General features: G+C 49.1%; 1 protein-coding gene and 1 pseudogene across 3 annotated transcripts; one reads left to right on the top strand and one right to left on the bottom strand.

Annotated features, from left to right (window-relative positions):
- On the bottom strand, positions 1–20,376 carry C1QTNF2 (C1q and TNF related 2). 3 transcript variants are annotated; one of them, XM_049109186.1, is made up of 3 exons: positions 20,192–20,376; positions 4,246–4,498; positions 1–774 (listed from the first exon to the last, which is right to left on the bottom strand). In XM_049109186.1, the coding sequence occupies exons 1-3, from the start codon at positions 20,198–20,200 to the stop codon at positions 161–163; spliced, it is 876 nt and encodes a 291-aa protein (XP_048965143.1). In that variant the 5' UTR covers positions 20,201–20,376; the 3' UTR covers positions 1–160. The 3 variants fall into 3 exon arrangements, with proteins under 3 accessions (XP_048965143.1, XP_025290583.2, XP_048965144.1); XM_025434798.3 differs by having other exon boundaries at positions 20,081–20,373; XM_049109187.1 differs by lacking the exon at positions 20,192–20,376 and adding an exon at positions 19,702–19,846.
- LOC112651629 (surfeit locus protein 2-like) lies at positions 16,355–19,801 on the top strand (annotated as a pseudogene).
- Positions 20,377–20,939: the final 563 nt, after the last annotated feature.

Raw genomic sequence — 20,939 nt, 5'->3', positions numbered from 1 at the left:
TTGAATAAAAAAAGCTTGGATTTAATGATGGAGGGAAAAATGAGCAGAGGAGGAATGTCCAGGGCTGGAAGTTCCCACTCCCACCCAGCGGAGAGTTGATGAGTCTTGTTCTGGAAGTCCAGGAGCTTGTTCCCTCCCTGGAGACCCAACACCTGCCTGTCTACACCTCATTAGGGTTGTCCTGGTCAGCATAGATGAGGAAGCCTGTGAAGAGGCTGTCGGTCCAGTAAGGGTCGTAGAAAAGCCCATTCTGCTCTGAGTAGAAGATCTGAAGCCAGACCTCATCACCCTGCTTCAGAGCCAGGATGGTGGAGCCCGAGGCCACATCATGGTTGCCCGTGTTGGCATCGAAGGTCCGGATGCGGTACTGGCCGTTGTGCACCAGGCCGATGGCCAAGTGCTTATTGGCCAACGTGATGTCATAGGTGAAGTAGTAGATCCCTGGCACGCCGCAGACGAACTTGCCACTGGATGCATTGTAGTGGCCGCCCTCGTTCATCAGGATCTTGTCAAACTTGATGGGGAGCCTCTCCCTTGGGTAGCTCTTGGTCACTGCCACTGAGAAGGCAGACTTGGCGTGGCCACTGCCGCAGCTGCAGGGGCCCGGGAGGCCCGGCTCCCCCTTCCTGCCCTTGGGCCCTTTCTTTCCTGGTGTGCCGTGCTTCCCCGGGGCACCACTGACCCCCTTGGGGCCGCGAGGGCCGGCCCGCCCAATGGCCCCGGCTTTGCCCTTTGGTCCTGGCTTTCCCCGGTTACCTGTCCGGCCAGGTGGACCTGGAAGACAGAGCAGCTGGTGTTATGGGGGGGCCTTCACAGAACTAGGCAGATGCTGTGGGCCTTGGCTTTCCATCCTTGGAGCAGGAGCCTTTGGGTAATGGAAAGAGCAAGAAGGTTTTGGAGTCACTCAGAAATGGGTGCACATCCTGATGGTGTAACCCGGGGCACTTCTCCCCATCTTAGCTGGAAAATGGGAATGGTGATACTTACCTTCCAAGACCACTGTGGATTGGAGTGAAAAGAATAACGCAGAACAGTTCACCCCCTTCCCTTTTCCTGCCTTCTAGGGAAGACTCTGGTTTGTCTGCCAGACCAATCCTTCAACGGGCTATGCTGGTAAAGGGTTGACAAGAGAACTGAAAGAAGTCTCTTGACTTCAGCACGTTGATCTTGGTAAAAGCCCTGCCTAATGCACCAGGTCCCTGTCCACATCTGCAAGAGTTTTAGCAGCATTGCTCACAAGAGCAAAACTAGGAACAACTAAATGTCCATCTAAAGAGAAATGGTTAAAAAATTATGGTCTACCCATACTGTGCACCTCTATGCAGGAGTCAGAAAAATGAGGCAGATTTATGTGCACATATGAAAACTTCTCTAAAGTATACTGTTAAGAGGAGAAAGCAGGTGGCGGGACCTTTTTTGTTGAAAGGAAACCACAACACTAACTAGTTCTTTAACCAGTTAAGTGCACAGGAGAATGGCTGGGCCATAGTAAACACTCCGCCAATATCGTTGGCACATGCTGCAGAACATGCCCCAAGGAATGTTTTCCTGTAGAATGCCCCTCGGTTTTTAATACCCATATTTCATAAAGTGTATTTCTCTCAATACAATATTTTAGGCCAGTGATTATATAGAGAACATGTCTATTTATGTTCCCTAAATTCAATACAACATTTAAAGAAAAACAAATGTGGGTAAAGATTTGAGTCACATCCAAACACGATTGTGCAATTGGTACAATTGGTAGGCTAGCGGAACTGGGTGTAGATACTTGAAAAGCATGCTGAATGCCAGTCAAGGGCCTGCTTCCGAAGGCTGCTGGTGCCAAAAGACATCCTGGCATTACTGTATACAAGGCAACCGTTTGCTAACTACCAAATGAACTGGGCGATCAGAAAGTAATGTTGTAGGCATTTTACACTCTAACAAGGCACTTTGCTTCTTACATGAATATATGTAGGCATTTTGCTGTGTTTTAAAATTTTGAGTTAATATGTAATATATTTAAATTTTTCCTATTTTAAGTAATTGGGAAACTGATTCCCAAGTAGCATTCTCAGGAGCAGATTTCTTAAGTGCCTGGCAATGTCTGGTATTACTATATACGTATGTAAATTATGTAGAAAAAGGTGAGGAAGGATACACATCTAACCAATTAATAGTAGTTACCTCTGGGAAGGTGAGGAGACGATAAGGAAGGTAGGAATTCAGGACGTCTCTTGCTTTATTTATATGGTTTGAATATATCATAATGAGAATGTATTTGTGTATCACCCACAATTAAAAATTTTAAAGATGGAGAAAAATTAAGCTAAGATCATAAAGCTGTTCCATGAAAAAATGAAATTCAGCAAAACTTATTGCTCTAATAGTGGGAGAAAGGACCTCAGGAGGAATAAAGACTGGATCATTTTGCATTGGAGTTTTTGAGGGAGGACAAATAGATAAGGAAGCTTCTCAGGAAGTTCAACAATGTGCAATGTGGTGTACCTCTTTCTTGATACCTTTTTGAGAAACTTCAGGAAAACCTGATTTTACTTTTCAAGACCTTTATGGAGATGCATCTGTATGTGTACATGAGGAGGTGGTTGAGTGGTTGGTACTGGCCCCAGGGTGGCTGAACTTTACAGGTCAGGACTCTACATCTCTTAACACTGCCTTCCGTGGTGTGTTGTCTTAATTCTCAGCAGAGACTCACTGCATGGCAGGAGAGATGGCCAAGAGCAGCTCCCAGCCTACATCCTCACACCTCTTAATCCAGGAGAAAAAGTCAATAGCAGAGATACCCACTCACCTCTGGGACCAATAAGATGAATGTCAGGGGAAACTCTGTCGGGCCCTGTTTGGAGCACAGGCCCTGAATGAAGCTATCAGTGGGGTCAGGGAATGGGATACCATAGCAGCCAGTGCCTGACACACTGTGAGACCTCCCTGAGTCAAAGCCATCATCATTATTTATATAGTTATTTGGGGAAGAAGGTGCTTTTGGAGGACCTAATTTGGTGTGGTAGGAGAAGGTCTGGGTTTGGAGTCAGCTCCTGACTCCTGTCACATGAGCTTAGCACATCAATTAAGTGGTGACTACCATTTATCGTATGTCTACTTTGAGACTGATGCTTCACAGGTCATATTTCATCTTTGTCACACCCCTATGGGGTAAGTGCTATTATCATCTCTACTGTAGAGATGAAGCACCTAGGGAATGGAGAGAGGTTAACTAATTTGCCAAACCAGGTACCCAGGTCTGTTTCCAGAGTTCAGGTTCTTATAGCCATGATGTGCTGTTCTCAATAGAATCCCCCTTTGACTCTTGGTTTTTTTCATCTGTAACATGGGGATAGTAAGAATACCTTCTTCATAGGATGAATGGATGGCCAGTTGAGCAACATACTCATAAGTGCTTTGTCAACATTAAAAGTTGTTACCACTCCCCCACCTCTTAGAACATACAAGTGGGGATGTTACTGACATCAAGGGTTTTGAGACATATGGAATATCAAGGTTGAAAGAGTCTGTAGAGACTATTCCATCTGTTTGCTGCCTGTCTGGTATCTCCTCCTTTGGGGAACCACCCTTCATGACTTCAAGTGGTCCCCATGAGGCTGTCAACCACAGTGACCAACTGCTCTCACCACCTACTCACACACCTAGGGGTGGGCGCATGATCCACCCAGTCCTGGCAGATGGTGGTACCTCACCTTCGTGGTCAAAAAGATTGGTCCAGGATACATATGTGATTTGGGAAGACTAGTCATCCTGAGATTTGCCTGTGGATCAAGCCATGAGGAGATAAGCTTGAGCCCGCTGGTAGCCATTTCAAAACTTTCAGCCTTTGTGAAAACAAAGCTAACACACACAAGCAGTAGAGCCTTGACAACATTTGCGCTCCTAGACCCAGCCCTTGCTGAAACTCAGCTCTTGAACTTCCCAGCTGCATGAGCCAATAAATTCCATTCGGGGCTATAAATTGAGTTTCTGTCACTTGTAACCAAAAGAGTTCTGAATAATATATCAGGAAACTTGCCTAAAGCAACTCAGCAAATCAATGGTGCAGCTGGGGAAGGAACACAAGATTTGATACCTACTGTTCCTTTCAGGAGAATACATTGTTCTGTTTTTTAAAGAGACATCGATTTCATTTATAATGAAATAGAATTAATATTAGTTTTTGTAACTCAACTGCCTCTGTGCTAAAGGATGTCAACCCCAGGTAGGAATGGGAAGGGCAGGTACTGGGCCTCTTACCTTCCTCTCCACTGTCCCCCCGGTCCCCGTCCTGGCCGTCCTGGCCGTCTTTTCCAGGAAATCCCATTCTTCCCACCATTCCTGAGGGCCCTGGGGCTCCTGGGGGGCCGGGCGGGCCCTGGGGGCCAGGTAGACTGCAGACAAGTTGAGGAGAGCCCTTCTGGAAGTCCCTGCGGGCGAAGGCTCCGAGCAGTGGGTCAGCCGCACAAGGGAGGGCACAGGCCAAGAGTACCCAAGGGATCATGGTGGTCACCTGTGGGAGGCAAAAGAGCTGTGAGCAGGGGAGTCCAGTCACTGAGCTGACTGGCGGTCCATCAGAAAGGCAACCAGAGGAGGAGGAAACTGCTAGGAGAAATTCAATTATATTTCTCTCTTGCTCTCTACTATATCATATACAAGTAGCTAGACGATGTCATCCTATCTTGAGGACATATTTGGATGAATTATTGACCCAGAATATACTTTGGAGAGGTCTTGTGGGTGAGGCGCTCATTGTCACACTGTCCTTCAGAGTAGCTGAAACAGAGGTAGGGCCTAACGGCCCACTCACACCAATTGGGAGGAGCTGGAGATGGAGACACGCTGTGATTTCACTCAAATACTTGGCACAAGTAGTAAGTTACAGGACGGAAATATTTCGCATTGTAGGTGATGATTTGCAGCTATGCTTCTTCTTCAGGGGGATGTAGGGTAGCACATCACGAGGTGAGAACTGAGGCTTCATTTCTAAGTCAAGGTGCCCCAGACCTGAGCAGCACTGGCAGGCCACAGCAGCAGCCTCCCTGCCAGGTGCTTCCTGGGTACCAGGCAGGGGCTGAGTTTCCTTACATTATTAAACTCACAACATCCTTGCCGGACAGATACAGGTGAGGTAGTGGAGGCTTGGCAATGTGTAAAATAAGCTCAATTCATGCAAGTAGCAGGTGACAGGGCTTGGGTTTGAACCCTACCGGGTAGGTCCAGAATCTGTGTCCTTTTGGAGCAGGCTATAATGCATACTCTTTTTTTTTTTTTTTAAGATTTTATTTATTTATTTATTTATTTATTTATTTATTTATTTATTTATTTATTTGATAGAGATAGAAAGAGAAAGAGCACAGGCGGGGGAAGGGGAAGTGGGAGAAGGAGAAATAGGCTCCCCGCTGAGCAGGGAACCCAATGCAGGACTTGATCCTAGGATTCCAGGATCATGACCTGAGCTGAAGGCAGATGCTTAACCAACCAACCCAGGCACCCCTCAAAATTTTTTTTAAAATTATTAGGCTCCATACCCAATGTGGGACTTGAACCCTGAGATCAAGAGTCATATGCTCTACTGACTGAGCCAGCCAGGTGCCCCTTTAGGCATTGTCTTTTGAATATCATTTGACCGATGAGAAATCAGCCCCCTTCTATCATCCTAGCTCCTATTTCCTCTTCCTTATGTATTTAAAATATAATTTTTGATGAAATCAAAGTTTACTGTCTGAATTATTATAAGTATTGTTTACTACTAAGCTAAGCACTGCACCATAATTATATTTCCTTTCTCATTACACTCTTTTCTTGCTGGAGATAATAATTTATTTTTTCATGTGCCTAGTTCCCTATGTCACTATTTTCTACAGTATCAAATATATCAGATAATTTGATCCATTTATTTTCCTGAAGATAGAAGCCTTGGAGCACCCCCCACCTCCTGTTCTGATCTTTATATGTGCTAAACGGTTGCCATCCTAGATTCTCCTTTATGATCACTGTAGTGGTTGTCTTCACCTCTCCCCTGTGTTACATCTCCTGTTTTATAAATCCCATGTATTTCTCTATTTGTTTACTTTAAAAAATGTTTTTTAAGCCTTCAGTTGGGTGGCACATATCCTGTGATAGCTTCCTGGAAAGTAGTCTGGGGAGTAATTTTTTTTTTAGAAATGTTGCAAGTTTCAATATAGTTTATTTTACACTGTGTCCTTAAGGCTGCTGGCAGCAACAGCATGATCACCAGAGACCAGAGAGAGTATTGTATGCTCAGAGATGATGCACTTCTTTTTTTTTTTTTTAATTTATTTATAAGAGAGACAGAGAGAGAGTGGGGGGAGGGACAGAGGGAGAGGATCTTAAGCAGACTCTCTGCTGAGCATGGAGCCTGACATGGGCTTGATCCCAACACCCATGAGATCATGACTGGAGCAAAAACCGAGTTGGACGTTTAATTGGCTGAGGCACCCAGGTGCCCCGAGATGATGTACTCCTAGCCTCTAGCTGTAAAGATGCAGACACTGAGGTCCAGAGCAGGAATAAGCAACTTGATCAAGATCTCTCAACAAATCAGCTCAGTCACTCTGCAATTAACAGCCTTTCTCCCAAGAATGAAAATTTCCAGGCATGATTTCTTGCCATGGGGGGTGAACTCCAAAGTGTAGCTTGCTTTGCCTTTTATTTTTTGTTTTTAAGATTTTATTTCTTTATTTGAGAGAGAGCAAGCGCACGAGTGGGGGCCAGAGGCAGAGGGAGGGGGAGAAGCAGACTTCCCGCTGAGCAGGATCCTGGAACCATGACCTGAGCTGAAGGCAGGTATTTCATGGACGGAAGTCCCCAGGCTCCCCTATAGCTTGCTTCGTGACCTTAGGCAAGCTCTTTCCCTTCTCTGAGCCTCAGTTTCCCCACCTGAACAATAAGGGGTTTGGTCTAGGTCAGTGGCTCCCACACTTCAGCGTGGATCACACTCACCTGGAGGGCTCATTCAAACCCAGATGGCCGGGCCTCACCCCCAGGGTTTATGATTCAGTATTATTAGTGAGTTTCCAAGGGCTGCTGCTGCTGCTGGTTCAGGCACCCACTCTGAGACCCATGAGACTAGATGGTCTCTAAGGTCTCTTATCTCTGATGCTGGGCCTTTCAGACCTCAGCCTGCCCTTTTGCAGGTATGTAACCCTTTCTGGCTCCACTGTGCCTATGTGGCCTTGGGCTACCTAACCAGAACCTTCAAGCAACAGGTGTGGGCAGGCCTGGGTCCTGGGGCCTGTGCTTTCCTCCTGGGTCCATACCTCGCTTTCCTTCAGACCTGGTTTTGCCTTGGTCCTAGAAGCCTGTCCACAGTGCAGGCTGCCTCTGGAAATAGGCTGACTCTACCTCCCCTTTGGGCCCCTCCAGGATCTTTGACCCTGGGAACAGATGAAGGAGAGAGAAAATCAGGCCTCTCCTGCCAGGGAGAAGAGAGAAGACCACACAGCACAGCACCACCCCAGACTTGGGGGCCTGTTCTGGTTCTGGCTCCAAGGCTCACCTTCTCTGGACCTTAAATGGTTTCTCTAGATAAGTGTCATGGAGGTGCCCCTGGCCAGGTAGAGGTGGCCTCATACCAGTTGCTATTTTCAATATCATTGCATCATATAGTAACAAAATTATTATCTCTTCAATTTCTTTAATCCTGATTAGGTCAAGAAAAAAATTTCAATTTGGTGATAGTGTATCTTTAATGCCTCCCTAGCCTTTTCTAGTATCCCTTTTTAACCAAGAGCACTGGTATCTATCTGTACAGTGCACACCCATGCTTAAAGTAACCCCCACCTCCCCCGCTTGGGCATCAGGACTCATGAGACGCTGCTGCTAAATGGAGCGGTCAGGCCAGAGCAGAGAATTGACGAATGAACAGTTTGAGAGCCCTTTCTACAACTCTTGGCACTCATGTCAGACCAACGATTTTAAAATGTGACCTGTGTCACTGGGACAGGGAGGGAGAGTGGCCACACCACTGAGGCCTGTGTGAGAAAGCTGAGAGACTGGCTGGGTGGAAGCTGAAAGAGAGTATGGGAAGGGGACTGACTACCTTCTCGCCTCCTTTGGGGGGTGGAGGGTACCAGACATTCCCCTGCGGGAGCCAGCCTGGGCCAGAGGGATCTGAAGGCAAGGGGCCCCCAGCAGCGTTAGCCACCTGGAAGCCGGAAGCTGAGGGCAAGGTCTGGACTTGCAAGCAAAAAGAGAATGTGCATGGCCCACTTCAGGGCAGTGACAGTCAGAGTCCACAGGGCAACCCCAAGGAGTGGGCTAAAGGCCCCCACGGAAGGGGTAGCGTCCGTGTCTGCCAGGCCCAGAGAGGTAGAGCAGTGGAGTCCCCACCCCCGCCAAGAAACATGAAGAGCCCTCCTGCTGCCTGTCCCTTTACCTCCCCTTCCTTCCACCTGGAAAGAGTGAGCTGAGGAAGGGAGCAGATGGCCCTGCCAGCTTCACATCTTCGTGGGGGTGGGGGGGTGGGGGGATAGGAGGAAGTCTCACCTTTGAATGGAGATTGAAGATGGGATTCCCTGGGGGTGGACTGCCAGACAGAGGGGGCCTCCCTCCGGAGGGGACATTACAGAGGGGACAGAGGAGGTAAAACTGTGTGCCTCTGGTGTCACACGTGTTCAACACAGCTGGCCTCGGTGACAGGAGAGGTGGTAGGAGGTGGAAGTGTCAGATGCATGATGCCCTTTTGGAGAATCATGCTCTAGACCCTCCCTGCCCCCAGGCATCTCCATCTGCTTCCCTGGTCTGCTTGACAAGAGTCCTGGAAAACTCACTGTTTACTTGTGAGCTGGGATACATCTGGGCGCCCACAAGGGAAACCGAATTCTCAAAGCAGGTTTGAAATGGTTTGAAAAGTTGCAATCTGCGAACGCTTTGGACCAGGGAGAGGGAGGAAGGAAGCGGGTGGGAGCGAGTCTTCCAGCCAGATGAGGTCCTGCAAACAGCCAGATGAAGAAAGGCAGGACGGAGAGACAGCAGGATGCGCGCGGGCGAGCGGGGAGCATCTGCTTCGGTTTACGGCCCCTTCTCCCTTCTGCTGCTCCCTCTCAGCCACACAAGCCCCGCCAGGGCCAGGAGGTCGCAGGCCCCCTGCCTCTGCTGGACACGGGGGATTCCGCTCAGGGACAGCTGGCCCCAGCAGCCCAGTGGCGGGGTGGAGGGGCAGGGCTGGGGAACAGGCACAGGGGAAGGGATTTCTCAGAGCTGGAGCCTGGCTATTCCCGCAGTCCCAGCCAGGAACTGTTTTGGAAATAAAGGCGGGGAGACTAGATTCTGGAGGGAGAGAGTCTCCTTGCCTCCAGGGCACCTCCAAGAAAAACAAGGCTCCAAATATTCCTGCTCCCAGTCAGTGCCCCCACCCTCCTGCCTCTGGAGCCTGGCCCCCAGCCTACTCTCTACACTGGTGGGGAGACAAACTGGGAGCTAGGTGCTTGGAGGGGAGCCAGCGCCCCAAGGGATCCGGACAGGTTACCTCTTCCAGGGTCCTTTAAATAAATTTAGGGATGCTTGGGTGGCTCAGTGGTTGAGTGTCTGCCTTTGGCTCAGGTCGTGATCCCCAGGTCCGTGGTCCTGGGATTGAGTCCCGCATGGAGCTTCCTGCATGGAGCCTGCTTCTCCCTCTGCCTATGTCTCTGCCTGTCTGTGTCTCTAATGAATAAATAAATAAAATCTTTAAAATAAATAAATAAATTTAGGATGGCATACTTGGGGAGGACCCCAAGAGACTGGCCCCTTTAGTTACAGACAGGGAAACTGAGGCAGAGGCAAACCGAGTTTATTAGATGCCTACAATGTTCCAGGCACTGTATGATGTTTTGTATATGAATTATTTTATTTAAAGTTTATAATGAATTCTGCGAAGGTGGCAAAATTACTATCCCATTTCTTCAGAGGAAGAAACAGGTGCTGAAAAGTGAGCTGACTCGCCTCAAGTCACACAATTAGAGCCACGGGGACCATATTCAAATCCATGTGAGGGGATCTGAAGGCTACACTTAATACACTACACCTTGCTCCCTCCTTCTGCTAATTTGTCCTATTTTATACAAGAGGAAACTGAAGCTCAGAGAGGCTAACCGGCTCATATTTACACAAATTTGAGACAGAAGTTATATTTGAACTTGGGTTTGGCTGACCCTAATGTCCAAACGCTTTCCATTATGTCAGCATTTCTTAGATTTTCCTCTTAAATATTCTGAATCAGAGAAGAGACCTTGAAGCATTTGCCAAAGCCACACACAACAATAGAGAAATTTCTTTAATGTCAATTTATACAGACACGCACACGCACGCGCACACACACACACACACGCATGCCTACAAGCACACACACATACACACGTGTATGTATAATATCTGACTTTGAAAATGTAGAAATGATGCTTTTTCTCCCTTGGGATACTTAAGTAAAACGATGCTTAAGGAAAACCTATCTTTTGAGAGGCCCACCCTTGGCTTAGCAAAGAGGATGGGTTGGGGATGGGGAGGGAGCAGGTCCTGGGCCCTGACTTCCACAAGTGCCTTTGGAGGGTTAATGGGGTGTTCCTAGGAGCTGAACCAAAAGACCAGGGTCCCCAAAGCACCCCCCCCACCACCACCACGAGCTGCTCATTCCCTGCTTAGACCCAGCAGGAGCCTCCTCCCTCCCCCACATACACTCCCCATGCAAAGCCAGAGGGACTGTTCAAAAACAGAACTCAGCTACATCACTTCCTGGAGGGTCTTACTCCAGCTGTTGCTGGCTGCAGCAGCAAACATCGGAAACCCTGACGTGGCCCACAAAGCCCTAGATGCCTGGCTCCTGCGGCCACCACCGCCCTGCCGCCAGCTCCCCAGCGTCGCCCAGCCCACCTCCTCAGGCCCAGCGCCAGTCTGCCAGCAGAGGAGCCCCACCCTCTGGCGAGCTGGCTCTTTATCCGTTGTCTTTCAGCTTAAATGTCACTTCCCCCAAGGCCTTCCCTGACATGCCCTTTCTGACAGCTCTCCCTTTGGACCCCAGCTCCTCTGTCTTTCTAGCCCTTAAACATGGCACCTGTATTCACTATATTGAGACCCACACTCTGCCCTCAAGAAAATCCAGAGCAAGGAGAAAACAGGGCAATGGCTTAAATCCAAAAGAAATCCTTGGATTCAAATAAGTTTTCTCCAATAAGTCATCTCCCCACAAAAGAAAGTTTTTTCCCTTTCATGGTATTTCTAACCCAAACCAGACCTAATTCTAATCCCCCCTTCCTTTTGACCTCTTAGAGCGCAGGGGGCCCCCACCCTCACTCCAGGAATGGAGCTTGCAGAATATTTTACACATAGCAGGTACTCCATAAATATCTGTTCAACTGATCAGAGGGAAAAAACCCAAGTATTGGTCTTTCCTCACCTTTTTAAAAACTATCTCAGTTCTTGGGGGGCATGGGTGGCTCAGAAGGTTGAGTGTCCAGCTCTTGATTTTGGCTCAGGTCATGATCCTAGGGTCTGGGGTGGAGCACAACAGGGAGTCTGCTTGAGGATTCTCTCCCTCTCCACTGATTCCATCCCCCACTTGCACTTGTACTCTTTCTCTCAAATAAATAAATCTTTAAAAATTCTTTCTGGTGGGAGTTGAATGAGAAGGTTTATGACAGTCTTACTGCCGTAGGGGGAAAAGATGTTAGTTGGTTAAACCCCAAAAATGAAGTCATGAGGTACTAAACTTGGATAAGTTCTTCAGTCTGGTTTTAATTTGCCCCATCCCTGGGCTTATCATCTCTTAGTTAAGTAGCTAATGATTCATAAATACACATGTCCCAGGAAAACACTGGGAGCTAAAGTGGCCCAGCCTGAAATCTGCTGTGAGGAGAAGAGCCTTCCTCCTCCTTCCTGCCCTTGGCCCTCAAGACACCAGCCACTGGCTCATTCCCAAGGATCCTCAGCTCAGACTGTGATGTGAAAAGGACCAGAAGTGGGGACAGTGGTGTCTTGCTCACTACAGCTGAGTGTGGTCTGCCGGTAGAAACTCCAGGGACACTTGTCTGGGCCGTCAGCCAGGCTGCCTGATTGTGAGCCATCCTGCCTTGGAGACTGGAAGATATACATTATACTTAAATGAACCTGAGCAGTTGGTTCTCGGGCTATGACATGCTGACAGGGAGGGCTGGTGTTTTAACTCTGTGATTAAGAGGCATGGGAAACCCACCCACTTCATTTCCTCATCTAATGGAAACAATAATATACCCACCTCACAGAGTTTCTGTAGGAACAATGAGATAATGTACTCAAAGCTTCGAGTCCAATGTGTGACTCGGTGACCGCCCAGCAGCTGAAGAGAACTCTACCTAAAAGGCCCCGGAGCCCCACCTTCTCCCTGTGAGGCCCACAGACCATTGCCTGCCTCAGCCTTCAGGGCTCAGATGACCACTGTGTCCTTGGAGAGAAATACCTGGTCACCTGGCCTAAAGTCAGCACTCAATCAAGTTGTGATTATGTGTGTATTGGTTTCTCAACCCACTAACGGCATCCTCTCTGTGGCATGGAAGGTCCTGGAAAGTGAGTGCCTGCCTGCCTGTCTTGCTCTTCATTATGTCACCAGAGCCTCCCACAGTACCCACCCCGCACATAGGAAGTGCTCAGCTCACAGTGCTTCCACAGCCAGGAAGGAGACACTCCTTTTAATAAAAGGGTAACAGGATCCAAACTTTTCATTTACTCTGTGCGGATGACAAAGCCACACTCGGTCCATGAGGGAAACGCAGTGAGATGACTGGTCTTGGATTGGAAGATGGGAGTCCCAGCCCTAGTTTTGTGACTCACTGGTTCAAAACCCAGTGAGTGGTTATGTGACTGGGGGAAAGTCATTTCCTCTTATTCCTGCTTCCATTTCCTCATCTATAAAATGGAGATGGTAACACTCACTCCATCTGCCTTACAGGGAATCAAACAAGATAACTGAGGCTGAGAGCAAACAGGATACAAAAGTTCAAGCCTTGCTGAAAATTGTAATTGCCACCACCTGCCCCAGAACTAACAGCAAGCAGTCCTGACCTCCCAGCAGGAGCTTCTAGAGTGTCTGGGGAGGCTCCTAGAGTTCTGGGTGGTGGTGGAGATACCTGAATTGGACACAGCCAGCAATTCTCCAAGGATTTGGAGTTAAAGGGGAAAGGCTGGTGGCTGGAATGGGGTGGGGCTTGCTTGCAGATGAGGCTTTCTGAAAATCCCCTTTGATGGGAGTGAGAATTCCATAATGAAAAACACTCCATGCCCTCCTTGAATTCCAGGAAGCAAACTGGAAACAGCCCTTTCCAGCTTCCTTGAAAAGCTGACAGACCGCCTAGAGGAGGGGGCTGGCGAGAGCTCCTCACACAGTGCTCAACAGACAAGTCCCCTTCCTGGAATTTGGAAACACTCCAGCAACCAGTCTAATACCGAAGATTCAAAGGCATGGGCGCACTTGCCAAGAGGCCCCAGAAACCATTCGATCTGCTGTGTGCAGAAGCTCACTCTGCTTCTGGCTGGGTGTAGAGAAAAGAGGTCCAAGGACAAAGAGTGACCCAGTGAGATCCCACGAGCCAGGATCTCACAGGGTTTGTGTCAGCAGGCACTCCTGAGAGCGCGCTGGAAGTCAGCCTGGCGGCCACTGAGCCATACCTTCTGTTCTGTACACCCAAACCCCGACCCACTGATCCACCGACCAACCGACAAACACAGCATGCGATGTGATGGGGTGGACATGGGCCCCCCCACCCCAGGACCGTGGGCTGCTTCATGTTGGATCTCAGTTGCCTGTGTAAGGAGAGCACAAAGCCATCCAGCTTTGGAGCTGCCCACAGCTGTTTTCCCCCAGGGCGACCAAGGGCGGCAGTGAGCCAGAAGAATGCAGCTGATGTGCCAGATGTGAAGGGAGGGAAGGAGGCCTGAGTTCAGAGCCCTGTATCCAGCTTGTCCTGAGGGCCAGCCTCCAAGTGGCAGACCAGAGTGCTGGGGAGCGTGTTTGAGCAGTGCTACCCAGTAAGACTATGATGTGTGGCCACCATTCACAATGGGTCTCATTGCCATGTTAAAAAGGTAAAATGCAGTGAGATTAATGTTAATGTTATGTAGCCTAATAGATCTCAAATATCATTTCAACATGCAATTAATGTAAAAATGATTAGTGAGGCATTTCACATTCGTCAATCAGCACTAGGTGTTCGAAACCCAGTGTTTGTTTTACACTTGCATCACATCTGCATTCAGACTGGTCACATTTCAAGGGCTCAAGAGCCATGTGGTGGCTACTGTATTAGCTCTAAACATAGCTGCTTGAGCTGAACTAGCTGAACTACCTGTGGGAACTTTGACAAATTACTTATTCTATCTCCCCCAGCCTTGTCCTCTCCAACATGGGGACGATAATAATACTACCTACCTTAGAAGGTTGCTATGAGGATATAATGTCCCTAGATGAAGTGTGGCATATGGTGGGGGGTACACAAGCACTAGTTATTATTACGGTATGATTTCTTGTCCCCCCAAAGATCAAACAGGATAACGGATGTTGAAAGTAAAGCATGATACAGAAATTAAGACCTAGTTTAAAATTCTAATTGTCACCATCTGCAGCTGAACTCACGAGAAACAGTCCTGATCTCAGAGTCCTGTGCATTTCAGGCAGAGGCCGCTGCCTTCTTCTATTGCTCCATTTTCATTTAAACTAGTTTGTGTTGTGTTTCTGTGAGTTGCCACCAAAAGAGAGGAGGGTTGGCCCTTGCTCTTGCACTGGCATTGCATCCTGAGGGAAGGATGGGGTGTCTGCCTCGGCCCCACACCGCTGAGCTATGTGGTGTGTTCATGCTCCATAATACAAAGACAGGTGAATCAATGGGACAGTACTTAGCTCAGCAAGTGATGGGGGCCCAAATGGGACATCATGTGGTTGGTACCATGGCTTGGCATGTGGATACCCACAAGTGGCACCACTTATTGCCTCTGAGGCCAGACTCTGGTGTTCTGGAGATGTAAAGATGTGGCTGCTACTCTCATAGGGCACATGGTCTGGGTATATACTGAGGGTCCAGCCTGGCACACCAGGGTGGCCATGAGGGAAAGCAAGCTTTCAATCTCCTTTCTCTTTGAAACAGGCTGTCTCTCCAAAGAGCATCCAGGGCCACACAGGAGGCAAGAGAAGGAAATTTTGAGGCTAGATGATCCCCTGGAATGGTATAGAAGGGATCACACTTGAAGATCCAGGGAGCTGAGGGAGAGGAGCAACTTCTGAACTCTGAAGGGCTGGGGAGAAAGGTTAAGTTTGCCTTGACTTCTCAACTGCTGCTCTCCACGGAGTCATTCCAGTCAGGCCCTGAGAGGCATTCAGGGCAACTCAGAAGATCGGACAGAGGGCTGGCCTTCAAGGAGCACAGAGTCAGTCTCAGAGATGTCCAACCTCTGATACTGAACCCCTCTGGGCCTCAGTTTCCTTATCTATGAAATGGAAAAAGCCATACATGGCCTTGTTTCAATCATCTGAATTTGAAATAGCATGATAGAAAAACATTTTTTGTTTCACTTCATGTGTGAAATCTGAAATGACTCAAAATCCCCAAATTGAAAGTTTGTCAAGGACCTGGCAAGGCAGTGCGACTTATGAATTATAAACTGTGCTTGCACGTGACAACACTATTCTACTAGGTGAGCAGAAATACCTGCCATCCTTCAGCAGGCGAAGTTTGAATTATTTGAGGTCTTTAGGACTGTCTCCCTGAGTAATTAAATTGCTTATAACTCCCTTATAGAATAATTGTGAATATTAAATGAAATAATGCAGTCATCAGGCACCGGTAAGCACTCGGTAATAGTAGTGTTATTCTGATGTGATAATATATAAAAACAATGTGAGATAGGAAATAACAGTATAACAGGAGAAGGTTAAATGAGTAGACCTGGGTCTGCTGTTTCCTCATCTGTAAAATGTGAGAAAGGTGAGCTGAACAGTTGTGAGCTTCAGGGTAAACAGCTCGAAGGCAGTTAAAACAGCTGATACAATCTAACAGCAAGATATAAATGCAAAGGTGCAGGATTTCTACATGTGTGTCCTACAGTAAAAGAAGTTGTAAAATTTGACTTTATGTATTTAGTAACCAGCTCTTTATTGACATTGCGATGTGCAAGGACCTCTGGTTGAGAGAGGGACTGAAAAGCTAGGGAGGATGGCCCTGCCACTGAGGAAATGAAAATCTAGACCTGACTGGATTATCCATGGCCCACCTGGTGAAAACTACAGACTGCACCACACTTTTCTGGTTGTTTTTAATTTGAAATTGTTGCCAGTGTAAGACATGGGAGATTTTATGTTAAAACCAAGAGTCCAGGCACAAGCACCTGAGTGCTCCTGCAAGGTGAAATGCGCTCCTGCCAGCCACCAGCCACGAGCTTGCCCTACCTTCTGCCTGAGTTCCAGGTCTACATCCACGGCTAGAAATACCAGTGACTAGTCCATGCCTCTCCTGCCTTCGACTACGTGGAGTTTGGAGTTTGAGCTGCACACTGTTCCCAGCACCAAGAACCCACGTCAGCTGTTCTGCAAACTCACCCTGCAGTGCCTCAGCAAGTCCCCAGAGCATGTGCTGAGGCTTACCCAGAGCCAGCGGTGCCAGAGATCTGTGCGTGAATACGGTGTCAGAAGCAGTATGTGGAGTGCGTGCCTGCCTGCCTCCTGCACAAAAGGAGGAGGAGGGAAGACCAGTTGGACAGCACCGGCTGCCTCCCCCAAGAGAAGCCTCCTGGGAACCCGCTTCCAACAAAGATGGCACAGCTGCGAGTGGCAGTGACGACAGCATGACAGATCTGTACCCACCCGAGTTGTTTACCAGAAACGATCTGGGAAGGACTGAGCATGGGGATAGCACCGATGACTCTGGCAGAGGAGGAGGGTGAGAAGCCAAGGTGCCCCAGACAGAAGGGCCCTGGGGCCAGAGAAGAGATGGAGGTGGACCCTGAGCAGGTCTTCAAGCATTGGGAGAAGCCGTTGGGCTCATCAAAGAAGTTCAAAAGTCGTCACCATAAACCTAAGAGCTTCAGCTCTTTTAAGCAGATTAATAAAAGGTTGCTGGAAAAAAAAAAAAACAAAAAAAAAAAACACCAAAAATCAAGATCTTTGGGTATTCTTGGGAATCTGTAGATTTGGCAACATTTGGAAGGGCACCAATTGGCTGCCCCTCAAGATGCAGTGTTATGGGCTGAAATGTGTTCCCCCAAATTCTTATGTTGAAATCCTAACCCCCAGAACCTCAGAATGGGGCTAGATTTGGAGGTTGGGCCTTTAAAGAGGTAAAAGAGGGCAGCCCGGGTGGCTCAGCGGTTTAGCGCTGCCTTCAGTCCAGGGCCTGATCCTGGAGACCTGGGATGGAGTCCCATGTCAGGCTCCCTGCATGGAGCCTGCTTTTCCCTCTGCCTGTGTCTCTGCCCCCACCCCCTGTGTCTCTCATGAATAAATAAATAAAATCTTAAAAAAAATAGAGAGGTAAAAGAAAATAAAGTCACATGATTGGGCCCTAATCCACTATACCTGGCATCCTTATAAAGAGGAGATTAGGACACAAGACACAGAGGGCTGACCATGTGAGGCCATAGCCAGAAGGTGGCCATCTGCAAGCCAGGGAGAGAGGCCTCAGAAGGAACTAAACCTGTCATCACCTTAATGGTTGACTTCTAGTCTCTGGAACTCTGAGAGATAACTTTCTGTTGTTTACATCAGTAGTCTGTGGTATTTTGATATGGCCACCCTAGCAGACAACTGCACAGGACCACATTCCCCAATGTCCACAGCACTTACCACTCCCAGATGGCATGCATTCTGCTTGCTGATGTGCTCCACACAGCCTGTATTAGCATCTGACTGGGCACCCCCTGACCTGGAGGGAAAGGGTGTTCTCCACGTATGTTGTGCATTCTTACTTCAAAGCTTTGATGTGCATTTTCCCCTTTTGCTCTGCTCGCAGTTCTGTAAGGCTGATACTATCATCCTCACTTGGCAGAAGAGAAAACAGGGCTCAGAGGAGTGAACTCATTTTTTACCAGGTCCAAGCTGGGAGGGGACGCAGGCCTGCTGCTGACTCAGGGCCCAGGGCTCCTGTCCCTCTGCCACGTGCTTGGGCATAGGACCCATGAACATAAAGCCTTGACTTACAGGGCAGCTCTGTGTATGTGTGTTCTAGAGGGAAGCCATTCACAGCAATGCACAAATTCAAGGAAGCTTATTTCCTTCAAAAAAGATTTGGCATAGAATTCCTTTCAAAAGTAAATGTAAAACAGAATTTGAACTGAAATCAGCTTTCTGCAGTTCATCTCATGGAGGCAGAGGCCGGTTGGCAAGCCTCTGACTGGAAGGATGGGTGAGGCTAGCTGTGAATGTGCACATGGACTCGGTTAGCCTATGCTGAACATTCGGGAGCAGAGAGCACTAGAGACTGGCGCCTTAGGAAAGAAGATTCAGTCCCCTGTATCCAATCGGCTGATGAGGAATAGCAGGATCGGGAAGAAGAGGGGGATTTGCAGAGAAAGCAGTCACTTCCTGGGGGGAACTTGCTGACTATTTGATGGAGTCAGAAGAGCTTCAGAGATGACCCCAGACTTATGAAAGAAATCCTGATTTACTCGTACAATGACACACCATGACACTGTTGTGAGAACAAAGTAAGTCCAGACATGCAGATGGAAAGATACACAAAGTGAAAAAGGCATGCTATGGTATGGAATGTAAAGTATGATTCTCTTTGACTTAATAAAAGGACACATACACACGGACACATATATAATTTCTGAAAGAACACTTCTTGGTAAATGAGTAATTCCTCTCAGAATTAGGAATGGTGTGAGGGATTTTACTTTGTACTTTCTCCCTTTTCGTATGGTCTGAATTTCTTATGATGAGCACTGTTAGTTTTACACCATTTAAAACAAAAGATGACCTTAAGCTTTAAGTATTAGAAGACTCGCAAAGTCGGTGTCCCTGCTAGGGGATGGGGAGAAGTCAGACATTCGGGAAGAAGCCAACTCTGCGGTGCACTTGATGTGTCAGAATGAAGGGTAGTGGTGATGTTCTAGCAGGGGGTCTGAGGAGTTGGCAGTGGAAAGTGGGCTTAATGGACACAATTACCAGATAACAGAATAAATCAGAAGAGAATGGTGTAGATGGGGAAGAGGGGCAGGATGGGAGGAGGGGAGGGAGCCGACTTAGAACACTGCTAGCTGAGCATCAGCCTTGGGTTGACATATACGGGATGTTGTTGCTACCGCTGCTGGTTCAGTTCCTGGGGGCAGGAACACAGGGTCCCTGGGAGAGGGTGGGTCCAAGGGGGTCTTGAGATTTCGAAGGGTTCCAGGTAGCAGAGGAGGATAGTGTGGAGGTTGTGCAACCAGGACTGAGAGACCACGGGGGGGGGGGGGGGTTGGGGGGGGGCACTGCGATCTTTCAGCTGAGAGATACAGTCTGGGAACAGCACCACAGCAGAGGGCTTGGGGAAATATGAACAAAGTAACTAAGGCAAGGCTTAGAGACAAGTAGTTTGGGGGAAGAGAGTTGTAAAGAATCGGGTGCAAATCTCAGCTTGCCGCTTGACACCTTCTGAGCTCAGTTTTGCAGGTCTACACAATACATTCAATTAAAGAAGCGCTGGGAGGAGTCCACGAGATCACGCACTCGGTACATACAGCTGTAATTGTCAGCTCCGGTACTGGACTCGGACTTACCAGGGATCAGGTCCCTTTACCGCCGGTTACCAGCGGTGCAAGCCGGAGCAAGTGGTTAAACGTCTCTGAACCCGGTTCCTCTTTGGCAGATGGGGCATAACCGGTCGTCATGGAAACGAAACAGCCCGGCGCTCGCTGAGCGGTCGAGGCGTAGCATCAGCAGGCCCTCCGCTTCGCGCACAGCGAGCGCCCCCGGCGTGCCGACCCGTGTTCGGAGGCGGGAGCGGCCAGCCCGGGGCTGCGGGCCTGCAGCGGGGAGGTGGCGCGCGGCCTTGCCCGTGCACCGCCTGGGCGCCCGCACCGCCGAGCCCTCCCGGCCCCTGCGCTCGCCCTGGACCTGCGTGGGGAGGGGCGGCGGCGGCCGCGCGGCGACACTCACCCGGGGCTCCGCCGCGTCCCGGCGCCTCCGCAACCACCAGCTCTCGGCGCAGCTCCGCCGCCGCCTCCCTGCAGCCTCCCGCCGCCCGGCCCGCGCCCGCCCCAGGCATACTTTTCCCATCCCGTCATGGGCGGGAGCGCTCCGTTCCCGGTCACGTGGGCCAGCCCGCTGCTCCGAGCTCTCCCGTCCGCGTGGCTTGGGGAAAGGCTTCAGCGCTGGTGGCAGCTTGAGTGTGTCCGTGCGCGTCTCGGTGTGTACGACTCGCCGGGGTCTGCGAATGCACGTCGGTGTCTTACAGGCACGACAGCGTCTGCCCCCCCCCCTCCCCCGGCGATTGCAAGGGGGTGGGGATTTGTGCATGTGTCTGTTTTGCTTGTGCGTGAGCATGCATCTCGCTGTGGATCAGAGGGTGCATGTGGACCTGACGGCGGTAACGGCGTACATTCCCGTGTATGGAATGTGCATGTACTTGAGAGGGATTATGAATCCTGTGTGCATGTTTGTGTGTGTGTGTGTGTGTGTGTGTGTGCATTCGTAAGTGCAGATGTCCAAACGTGCATCAGGGCCCCTGTATGCACATATACACGCACACGTCCAAGATTGCAGCCCGCTGTGTAAGTGAAGTGTACTTCATTTGCTGGGTGTACACAACAGTGGCTGGATAGCTGCGTGTTCGGTACATGTTTAACTGTGTGTCTAAGTGTGCACAGCCACATGTCAGTGTGTATGTGCATGATTTCTGTGTGGCACCTGTTGGCGCAGTGACTTATTCTGGGTACATGTACATATGCCTTGGCGTAGATTTTGTCCAGATACAGAGTGTGCACATACATAATAGTGATCCGGGGTCCCAGCCGTC

The sequence above is a fragment of the Canis lupus genome, chromosome 4 (genome assembly GCF_003254725.2).
Source record: "Canis lupus dingo isolate Sandy chromosome 4, ASM325472v2, whole genome shotgun sequence".
In the NCBI taxonomy this organism is placed as follows: domain Eukaryota; kingdom Metazoa; phylum Chordata; class Mammalia; order Carnivora; family Canidae; genus Canis; species Canis lupus.
This window is presented reverse-complemented; position numbering and strand designations above follow the sequence as displayed.